Source organism: Sceloporus undulatus, chromosome 4 (assembly GCF_019175285.1).
Source record: "Sceloporus undulatus isolate JIND9_A2432 ecotype Alabama chromosome 4, SceUnd_v1.1, whole genome shotgun sequence".
Taxonomy (NCBI): domain Eukaryota; kingdom Metazoa; phylum Chordata; class Lepidosauria; order Squamata; family Phrynosomatidae; genus Sceloporus; species Sceloporus undulatus.
In genome coordinates, this window is record NC_056525.1 from 70,728,882 (window position 1) to 70,740,894 (window position 12,013).

Sequence of the window (12,013 nt, forward strand, 5' to 3'; positions counted from 1 at the left end):
ACCTAAGTTTGCAAAGGTTCTCTTCCTCTTTCTTCTGCTCTTTCTCCTCTCCTGTCACCCTTCTCTGTAACTTCTGCTAGTCTTTTTTCCTTTACCCTGATGCTCATTCAATTTTTCTCTCTCCTCACTCCCCATTTCTTAGGTAGCCTCACTCCCCCCAACCCTTGTAACAGTTTAAATAGTTTGGAAGGGGTTTGACAATGGAAGAAACATGTGGAAATGTTTACAGATTCACTGGATAACCAAATAAGCTAGAATGTCACCAGTGTAATTTCTGTTCTCCTCCATAACGTTAGTAAATTGATAAAGAAGCCTATGCTAACTTCTGAGTCAGCACCTTGTGGCCTAATTTGAAAGAAGAACAATATGGTATAAAGAATTCTGTATCAAGATCCTATCTTGAACCATTAGAACAATCAGTATCACTGCTATATTTTCTTCTCTCTGTTCTAAAGAATACAGCAGATTCAACCTGAAGACTTTTGACTTGCTCAAATCAGATATGTTCTTGCAGTACATCTGATTCAAACAGATGTACACTACTCCACACACTAGAGTAGGGGGCTTATCACCTGGCTTTTAAATTTAGCTTACCTCTATCCAATTTAAAGTTTAATTCAGGTGACATCCCAATGTTATGAGTTTTTTCCCACCGAATTTGCCACTCGAATACAGCCCGGGTGCATCCCCGCTTCCAGGAGCGCTCTGTCAGCCATTTTCTTAAGACAGAAAACCCTAGGATCTGAAAAGAGCCACGCAGAGTGCTTCTGGAACAAGGATAGACCTGGGCTGTATTTGGACAACAAATTCGGTAGCAAAAATCTTCTAATAACATCAGAATGCTACCCGAACTAACATTTAAGCTGGGAGAGGTAAGCCGAATTTAAAAGCCAAGCAATAAGCTCCTAGGTGTAAAGTATAAATTAGGGATTTAGGCTGAAACCCAATTGAGGGCTTACAAATAAATAAGCACTACAGTTATGGTTCTGTGCAGTGACTCCTGTCCTGATCTCCAAATCCTTACAATGTTGTGGCTGCAGTACTGGCATTTAATCATTGTGCCACCAAGTTATCTCAGGCAGAAAGAACAACAGACAGAAGTAGGGTCCTCTCATAATTTTGGTTTTGTGAGGGGGAGGTGGGACTATCAACCAGCTGTTTTGTGATCTACAGAGGAACAGACCCCATTGATCACAGTGGCTGCTGCCCATAAGTGGGGACTGGGGGACTTTAATAGTCCCTATGTATTCTCTAAACTAAGGGCTACATAAAAACTTTGAATACAAAACAGTCACCAGTGTTTAAGTCAAGGTATGCATTCATGACTGTCCAACAGGATTCTGTCTGATATCTTTGCTTCTTTAATTCTTACATATGAGAAGAAATGTGTTTTGTGCATTTTGATTTTGTTTAAAAAAATCACTTTTTCAAGCAGAATAGTTTGCACACCTAACAATTGTTTTTCTGAGAAATACATATTAGTGCCAAATATACTGTTATGGAAAACCCAATTGTTCTACTAGTGGGACTGCTGATGAAATAATTAACAGTTTGTTTGTTTTCCATGTGCAGGGTCAAAAATCTCACACAGCTGACAATATTTTTCACCATTTCTTCATGTGTAAAGACAAGGACATTTGTGAAAATTCTTTATATCCCTTGTGTCATTACATGTAAATTAGGATCAACTATAGAAAAATTCAATATAATTATTCCACCAGGAGAGAGAATTTGGGACAAAAGTTAGGTTTGCAGGCAAAATCGAGTTCCCAACATCACTGATCAAGCCTAAACAGGTTGCTTCCATACATCTGAGGATGTAGGCCAAATTACATGTAAAAAACTTATGCTACAACTTCTTTTGCTCAGTTAGTCTCAAAGGTGCTACAAGATCCTTTTGCATAGGAGTTGTAAAGATAACTGGACCTTTAAGCATACGAACTTAAACTCTCTGGTGAGTAGAGTACCAGCTACTGTCTCCCAAGAGGTGCTGAAATACGTACCTTGTTATATGTTTTGTCTATTCCAATTATGAAGAGGAGGTCAGCGAAGAAGAGGCACAGGCTCAGCTGCAGGTGAATGAATGTGCTTCTGTTCTGGACGGAGCGGCAAAGGAAAAACGTGACAATAGACAGGAAGAGGCAGATGACTGAGATGATCAATCCAACGTAGCTAATCATGAAGAGGATTAGATCTCCCTGTAACATAGGACACCTCTACTCAAAACTCTAAACGGGCTTTGAAAAGCAAATTATTTTACACTATATCTAGCTCACTGCTACTCAAAGTGGGGATCTGTGGACCCGTGCCAGTCCCTGTGCTATCTGCTGCCAGTCCCTGAAGAGCTTCCAGGAAAAATAATTGCAGCCCATGGGCACATACAATGACAATCCCCGGCATCTGGAGTGCGGGGAAGCTGCTGGTCTCATCAGGTAGCTTAAGGAGCACTCATCACCTGATTTGGCTGACATATAAAGGAATAGATCCTCAGCTGTTTAAATCTCTCTAGTCCATTGGCATCAGTGGTGCTATGATTGGAAATAAAATGCCTTGCTGTAATGTTACAAATACATTCTCACATTAATATTTATACAACTCCTAGTGAAATGTCACCATATTCAAACATTTGTCAGTTCACTTCTTTCTATATTCCAGATAGGGGCATAAATAATGAAGGGAGAAAATATGAAGCATTTTAGTGAGACTTATATACAAATGGGTAATCATGGTGGTCTGTTGCAGGAGGGGAAAAAAAGAATCCTGTGGAAATAGTTTAACAAATTTAGACTGGCAAAGGACTTTGTGGAGAACCAGTATGGGGCACTGGTTTGAGTGTTGGAATAGGATGCTGGGAACTCCCACTCAGACATGGAACCCTGGGCAAATCACACATTCTCAGCCTCAGAGGAAAGCAACGGAAAACCCCTTCTGAACAAATCTTGTTAAGAAAACCTCATGATCAGTTTGCCTTAAGGTCTCCATAAGTCCAAATGTCTTGAAGACATACAACAGGATTTTGTTTACTACAGTCTGCCTCATCAGTCAGTGAAAGCATAAAGGTTGTTAGTTTTCAAGGTGCCACAGGACTCTTTGCTACTCTGTAATTAGGGTTGCCATAATTTTCTACTATAAACCGGGACAAAATGTAGGACAAAATGTGCTTCTGTTCTGGACGGAGCGGCAAAGGAAAAACGTGACAATAGACAGGAAGACAAAATTTAGACCAAAATGTCGGACAATTGTAGGATAAAATTTAGCCCAAAATGTAGGAGATTTAAGGTCCTCAGTTTTTCTTACATGTCCTACATTTTGAGCTAAATTTTATCCTACAATTGTCCTACATTTTGGTCTAAATTTTGTCCTACATTTTGTCCTGGTTTATAGTAGAAAATTATGGCAAACCTATCTGTATTCTACTTCTTCATTTATAACTTTAATGATGGTTTCAGAAGTGTAGGCCTAAGCTGTGGGTGCAAAAATGCAGGAAAGAAATGAAGAATATGCAAGGAAAAAAAATTAATGGATGGCTGCTGGTTGAGTTGTCTTTGTTTTCTATAAATGGAAAACCAAAGTATTTTTCTATCTAAGTCTTACATACCTGGGTAGGAGCGGTGGCCATCAGCACAGCAAAATTGGATAGATACTGACAGCTGCATTCTGAATGAGTGGCATTAGAATATACATACTGGCAGCCCTCAGGGGACCATGTGTGACTCCTGCTTGCAGAGTTCCAATGGACACAAATAACCTTTTCCTGTGGAAGTTTATCCTGTAGGAAAAGTGTATACTTAAAAGGAAAAAAGCAAAGTCCATGTGCATATGCTTTCATCTAATGTCCAAATTAGGGCCTGTTCAATTAATATGAATACATATTAAAATTAATCGTAAACAAATGAAAGGTGAATCAAAGAACTATATGTCTGATGACACTTCAAACCAGCATATGTCTGTTATTGCTCTGGCAGGCAAAGAGAGAAAAGCTTGGATCAAACAGGGAGTTCAGCTGAGGACATTTGTCCAGTTCTAAATTTTACTCATCATTCAAGTTCTCTACTAGGTTTGACATTTTCTTGATTCTCTACTGGGTTTGACATTTCCCAGATCTCCTCCACAGACTCCCTTTACACACCTTAAGGTGATTAAAAGTGAGGTTGACAGGACTGGAAATATTCCTCATCAAGCTGCTGGTGGAAGCTCTTACTACCCTGGAGTTCACATGAATGTTTTCCAGCACTTCATTGCTTGGCAGAGTCTCATTCTGCAAGAAAGTCCCCTCGGTCTGGAGTGATCCCAGCCCACCATATGATATAAAAGCCACAGCGATAGGACCTGTGGAAGATGAGGGATAGCAATAGGAAAGCACACATTATTTTCCAAGTACTGATTACATCTTGGTAACAAAAGCAAGTAGAGATACCCACATTTACTCTTCTGGACTAAATTACATGCAGGGAGGTTAACAATCCATTAAATCCTCCCGACCACCATCTTGAGGGGAGAGAAGCAGGCAAGAAACAACAGGCCTCTGCCTGCCAAGAAGAAGAGCCCTCCTCCCGACCACCATCTTGAGGGGAGAGAAGCAGAGTCATGATGTGTTATGTATTGTTAATCTGATATTGGAAACCGCTTTGATCGTCCATGGAAAAGCGGTATACAAATAAAGCTTATTATTATTATTATTATTATTATTATTATTATTATTATTAAACAATTCTATGGAAATGCATGCACTTCTTCCCATATTGTTTCTCATCTATATTGAAAAGAATGAGTATACACCCCTACCACCACCACAAGATAGCTGAATTAAAGTGGAACCAGCCTGATAACAACACTGTCTCTATGTTGCCAGGAACTGCTAAAATCAGCATAAAAGACATCCATTTGGACCTTTTTTGGGAACTGTGTTCAAGAATCACATGCATCCAATCCATGCAAAGCTGCTTGAATTGCTAGAATCTTTTACCTGTCTATATGGAAGATGGGATGAATGCAAAGATATGCTAGAAGAATTCAGTGTCAGCAGATTCTGATATGACCTGATCTGCAGTTTTCTGATTAAAATGTAGGTTATATGTATTTTGAGAGAAAAGACATTTTTAAATGTCTCTTTAAATGCGCATCTTCATACACATGTTTAAAAGGTGAAGATTAATGTAGAATTAGGATGGAATGCATTTTAATGCATGTAAAAATAACTTGAAGCTTACTGCAAAGGGGTTTAGCTTGAATGCTGGTTAACTAACCAGGGGCAATGTTAGGAAGCAGCTGGTACAGACTGGACCTTCAAGATCCCCAAAATACCTTTGCATTCACTTCCTTTTTGCAGGATTGATTTTGCTGCTTTTTATGCCCAAAGGTCTCAAAGAGACCTTTTGGGCAAAGTAGATGCAACCTCCAGTTTATCACTAGAAAAAGTTCTGCCTCATGACTGTGTAATATTCTCCAAGACTTAGAGGAGATGGAAGACTTTCTCATTTCTTATCTTAAATATTTCCACAAATATTACCTGATAAATTATTAAAACCACAGCTTTGACAAGAGTAAAGAGAGAAAAATGTAGGTAGTGCCAAATTTGCAGTTACAAGCTAGTACATTACAATGAGCTAGAGACTGAATGGACAGGCTGGATGAGGAATCAAATCAAGCCTTTAAATAGTGCAGATTACTTGTACCATGAATTTACATACTTTATTCAAGGAAAAAGGAGGATAAAATGCATGGAATATAATTTTAAAAGTGATCATTTATAAATGCAGGACAAATAAAAAGGAGTGATTAAGATACTTGTGGAAAGCACAGCAAGTGCTGTATAGGTGCCCCACCATTAGGGTTTCCTGCCAAAGTTATTGGCTAATTCAGGGTAGAAAGGGGGAGGAGTCTTGGATCTTATATCATATGAAGAAGAGCATTGTGTGATAGCATACCTTTGATAGCATCGTCAGCTACTGCTCTGGGATGAATAGACATCTGGTCTCCTTCAGCTTCTAAGCGAAACACTTTATTTTCAGAAATTGATTCTTCACTGATAAGATTTGTTTGGATTACTAAAATGAGTAAAGAAGAAACATGAGATCTATATAAGCACAAAACATATATTGATGTTTTATATATTCTATATTTAGTACTACAGTACCTTGATTTTTAACAGATGCTCAGTCCTTGCAACAATCAATATGCTGTTTTTACCCAATATGCAGCTAGATAGTTTTTCTCAAGGCAACACTTCTGGTGAAGAAATACCAAAGACCTTATCACACACAACTTTTAAACCACCATAGAAGTTGCAAAATAGGGCCCTTGGTGATACCTATTACATGTCTCCATCTCCCTTTTGTCACCGCCTTATCCTTGAAGCATCTTACAGAGTGCCTTGCCATTAACAGAGAAATCCCATCAATACGTTTCCAATCACACTAGTCTTCAGGTGTGATAAGTTACTCCTGTGGCAGTTCCAGGAATGGGCAATCAGATGTCAATATCTCATCCTCTCTCCCTTCCTCTTGCTATTCCAAAACAGCCTGTTTTTTTAAAAAACTTTATTTTATTTTCTATTATTTTTTGTTAAATTGCATTAGCATAACTCCAGAATTGTGCTAAAAACAAACAAACAACAGCCCTGAAAGTCAAGCTGGGTAGGCCATAGGGCAGGAAGGCAGGGTTAAGGATGATGGCAGGAGGGAGTGCACAACACCAGCAACAGTCTGGTTACACTACTGAAGAGATGTGAAATAGGTAATGTTCCCAAAACGATATGCATATATTTCCTTTCATTAACACAGCAGTGAGAATGTGGGTCATGTGATAAAATTCCAAGCTTCCCCAGCATCCTAACTGATGAAAAAATATCACCAAGAAAAACATTAAGAACTAGCAATAATAAATTTTCTATATACAGTACTGGTACTTATTTGCTTGTGTTATTTACATTCTGCTTTTCTTTTCTCTTATGTGACAGCTAACAAGAGCTGCAGCTTTTACACAATTCAATTTGGAATAGCAGTTAAAATCCTTAAAACTATTAAAACATAGTTATGCATTAATCAAAGCCTCCTTATTTTTCACTAAAATGAAAAGGATTGAGTAATGCTTTGTCTGCTCTTGTTTTTAAATATTTTTATTTATTATTTATTTATTTATTTACGGTATTTATACCCCACCCTTCAGCCCTAAAGCTTCTCAGAGTGGCTTACAGTTATTATTTTTAATTTTTTGTTATTATTTACTATTTTTAGGCTGGTTGGATATGACATTAGACTGTGAAATAAAAATGTGTGAAAGCAAGATCCTTTGTGGAAATGAGGTCTAATACACCTTTCTGTTCTCTAGAGTCTTCATACAAGGAAGGAAGGATGGGTGAGAGGGAGGGAGGAAGAGATGCAAGAGCACTTTGAAAAAGACATTATCTGCCTTGGCTTGCTGCCCTGACTTACGGTAGGCATCTTCCTGTTTTTAGTTATTTTTAAGTTTGGCTTTAGGAATCATCTTATTAACAATTTTATCTAAGCATACCAAATGTTTATGAAATGCAGTGTATGATTCTGCATTTTAAACAGGAACTCTTCAAACTCTTCTGTTCACAGAATGTAGGACTGTTATTGTTGTCTTACCTGATATGATAGGCTCACAGATTCTACTTAGGGAAGCAATAGATGACACTCTGTTTGCATAAGATTTCTGTTCTCTGTCCTTTGCCTTAGGCTGATGCAACACTGCAGAATTAATGTACACCATTTTAACACTAATCGTTCCCTTCTATGGAATTCTGGAATTTGTAGTTTGTTGTGGCACCACAAGTATCTGACAGAGGAGGATAAACATCTTACAAAACTACAAATCCCAAAATTTCATAGCATTGAGCCATAATAGTTAAAGTGCTGTCTAATTGCATTAATTCTGCAGTGCAGATGCAGCCTTAGGACAAAAAAAATATTAAAAAAATTATTGTAATTTTTGTAATTGTTGATGTACTGTATTGTGACATGTGTGAACCGCTTTGATCTGGAGGAAAAGCGGGATACAAATAAAAGTTTATTATTATATTATTATTATTATGTCTACTTGGGCCAAATGAACTTGTTACTCCCTGCACTCACCTGTTTTTACAGTGCAGGGCCAAAGCCCTGATTTTACTGCACACTGTCTTTATGACATGAGGCCAGTTACACATTGAATCCAGGCCATCCCTGCATTAAACTGCATTAAACAGACTAATCTTCTGGATCACCAAGCAATATTTGGTGGGTGTTTACAGAATCTCACTGTGCCACCTGGTGCTGGTGCTGCTGATGCGAGTCACTCCCTCTGAAGTTACAATGATGGGTCCAGCCACATGATGGGCACTGGATGCCTCATTTTCAGAGGGATTGACTCATGCCAGTGGTGGCAGCACCAGGTGACACAGTAGGACACATGTGTAGACATGATCCCCAACATCACTCTGGAATGTGGGGATAATGAGGGGAATTTGGGGCAGCTCTGGGGCTGAAATACTGCAGGAGCAGCCCCAAGTAATCCTAAAATCCCTTAATGGATACTTCTGAAACCATTTTCTAAACTGAACTCTATTCTAGAAGTCTACCTGGCAATAATTAATAAAAATGGTGATGTCAGGGGATAATATACCTAAAAAATAATTGGAAACCATCTGTCTCCAAAATTCCACTATTCTTCAGTATCATCACACCTGCCAGAGTTCATGGGCAACAAGAATTTGTGCCTTTACTGTACAATGATTTATTCAAAAAGCATCAAGCAAACCTATCACAACAGTGGTTATAAGGAAGAAAAGTAAAAATAAAAAGAGCCACTAGGGCTGCATCCACACTGCAGAAATAATCCAGTGTGACACCACTTTAATTGTCATGGTTTAATGCTGCGGACCTCTGGGAACTGTAGTCTGTTGTGGCATAAGAGGTCTTTGACAGAGGCTAAACTGTAATTCCCAGAATCCCATAGCTGTCATGGCCAGCCAAGATCAGCTCTTGGAGGATGAGGACGAGCCTCCTCCAGAGCAAGAGCTAATTGAGGCTACACCAGGTGGTAATCCTACTCTGTCAGGTCCCAGCTGTGCTCTCCCAGCCCCAGAGGAGGAGGCCCAACCAGGTCCTAGTGCTAGTGAGAGGCCTACTGTGGTGCAACAGCCTAGTGGTGACTCTGGGGAGGAAGCTTGCCTGGATGTGCCTACTTACAAACAGAGAAGGGCTGAGAGTGCTTGCAGGCGCAGATCCAAGAGGATTGCAGAGAGGCAATTAGCCAACCAGCCTCAGGTGGCATGGGGGAGAGTTTCCCTTACTTAAGCTGTAGAGAGGCCTCCACTCAGTGCCAGAGTTTATTGCATGATCCCGTGGTGTGATTGCTGCTGGCACTGGCTCCTTGTATCATGACTCCTTGTTGCTTTGACCTTGGACTGGACCCTTGTTATCTTCTGGCTGCTTTGACTACTCTGACTCCTGGTATCCTGACTTCGGCTTGGCTTCTCGGACTGCTCTCACACTTACTCCTTGCAAGGTCTGTGTTCTGCTTCTACTTGCTGGGCTAAGCCATTCTTATCGGTGTGTGTCTGTGTGTGCTGGCTGCAGTCCAGGACAATAGCACTGAGCCATGGCAGATAAAATAGTGTCAAACTGGATTATTTCTGAAGTGTGGCTGCAGCCTAGGGCAAGCAAAATGTCCACCTTTCATTTCCTTTCTTCCCTCATTGATGAAATGAAAGCACTCTTTCTTTCCCTCACCTATTGAATTCACAACCACAGCTTGTGGTTGTTCCGTTGGAGATAGAAGAGCTGTTGATGCTGCAGTTGAGCCTAGTAGTTCCAGAGCAAAGGTTACAGCTGATATACGGTCCCCCTTTGCTTTGATACCCTGGAGGGAACTGTTGATTTGCTTTTCAAAGGTTTCTGCTTTGTCCTGCAGTATTAAAGGAAGCAAACATTTCAAAATTTCATTTTATTTATCATGCACATTAAATAAATAGATGGATTTTCAGAATAAATACAGAACATAGTTATCAGTGGATTGAGAGAGTGAAGAAAAGGTAACCCACAGGTTTTATGGATTTCTCAGTAAATGTCAACTTCAATCAAATTGTTATCAGATTACATTTCCTGTTTTTTTTCTTGATATTTGATTTCATGTGTATAATGCTACTTCTCAAGGTATGTGTAAAACTGGATTCTGCTTTTCAAAAGGAACACAATCCTTCACAAAATTTAAAAGGCAAAGGGCAGTATCTAAGAAGACATCCCACTGAAATATTTCTTTAATAATTGCCACCAGCTTCCTCCAGTATTTAGCCACATTATCTCATTTACATAACATATGGATAAAGCCTTGTTTTAGTTCTTGACCAATTCAACATTTATCTTCTCCTGTGCAGTATATGTTAGCATTTTCCTAGCTGAAAAATGCTACCCTGGGGCCATCTTTAAAATATTATTTTAATAATTTACTAACACAGAAAAGATAACTGCCTGCCTATTCCTAGTATGTTCTGCTCAACATAGGTCATTTTAACATCTAAACTGCAGACAAAATAGCTCAGCAACAGAAGGGGGAGTACATCCTTTCTATGGCTGCATCCACACTGTAGAAATAATCCAGTTTGGCACCGCTTTAATTGCCCTGGCTCAAGGCTATGGAATTCTGGAAGTTGGAGTTTGTTGGGGAGCCCAGAGCAGAGCTCTGCTCCACTCAACAACAAATTCCAACTCCCAGAATTCCATAGCCTCAAGCCAGGGCAGTTAAAGCAGCGCCAAACTGGGTTATTTCTCCAGTGTGGATGCAGCCTAAGTTGATGACGCATAGAAGGATCGTCATTTGGTTCACTTCATGGTATTTTCAGTTAAAAAGATCAGATGTACAAAGCTATCTGACTGCAGCTGTGAGTACACTTGACTTATCAAAGTAGCTAGAATGGACAAATAACCTGACTACTTATACAGTAGTGATCTCAGTAATTTAAAACTGCCTCAGAAGCCTCATATAAGTAAATTGTTTCAAACCTGACTCTTAAAATTACTGTCCCCTATTTTATTTCCATCCTTCCTTTGCTGTAGTATGCAAGGGAAAACCACACACCATTGAAACAAAAGAACACAATGGCTTCCCAAGAAGGAGAAGTTGTGGTTAAATGTTTGAAATTCTTAAGAAGTCTCACCTCTAAGGAAATAGTTGCAGAACTGTTATTATCGCATGCAGATTTCCTGATATTTTCTATGAATGCACAGTAGGAGCTGTTGACATTATTTAAATTATCCTATAAGGAGAAAAGAAAGGGATCCTATGTCACTGGCAAATATCATTTGTCAAGGAGAAAAGCAAACTATCTATAGTTGTCCAAGTGGGCACTGGATGAACTGTGCATCAGTTGCATATTGTTACATGAATATGCAGAAAAATATTTTGCTCTGTCAACCAGTTCTATACTAGTTAAACAGTTAAACTAGGGCTGGTAATTCACATGGTAATTTTGGACCAGCCATTATCTCTCCTCTCAACCTACCCTATAAAGTTGTTGTTTCTCTTTCAAACTGTCAGCAACTCATCTGAGCCATATAACCAATGCTGGCATATAGCAGAGCATCACTGACAAATTCAGAAACGTGGTTCACAGCCCACAGTAGAGATAACAGCAACTGGATGTCTTCCAGGAACTGAAGAATGCAGGGACTTCGGGAACTCTCCAGCAAATGTTGACTCCGGCTGCTGCAGATAAACGACCAGACAAGCCAAGTCTCCCGAAGTGCTATTTTTATTTACAGAATGCTATCCAAATCACCAACATTATAATACAGATCAAATGAATACCAACCCCTACTCAAACCCACAAGCAATTACTGGAAGCCCTTGAGTTTATATAGCCTTCAGACCATGCGGTCTCCCAAACACAATCACTTCCTGTCCCACACTCTAAAGTGTCCTCCTGTGCAATCCAGACACATATTTCATCATCCAGGTTTAGTGCACGCAGGCACCAGAGTGTCCTTGAGCCTATGAGCATCAGTTGTGTATG

At 39.5% G+C, this 12,013-nt stretch overlaps 1 protein-coding gene across 1 annotated transcript in view; it reads right to left on the reverse strand.

The window, feature by feature from the left end:
* ADGRE3 (adhesion G protein-coupled receptor E3) overlaps nt 1-12,013 on the reverse strand; it is a 41,340-nt gene that overhangs the window by 10,979 nt on the left and 18,348 nt on the right. The window contains exons 7-12 of the mRNA XM_042463947.1: nt 11,159-11,257; nt 9,735-9,909; nt 5,928-6,047; nt 4,130-4,329; nt 3,599-3,769; nt 2,004-2,198 (exon numbers count right to left, since the gene is read on the reverse strand). Coding sequence (XP_042319881.1) covers nt 2,004-2,198; nt 3,599-3,769; nt 4,130-4,329; nt 5,928-6,047; nt 9,735-9,909; nt 11,159-11,257 — 960 coding nt within the window. The remainder of the gene's footprint in view (nt 1-2,003; nt 2,199-3,598; nt 3,770-4,129; nt 4,330-5,927; nt 6,048-9,734; nt 9,910-11,158; nt 11,258-12,013) is intronic.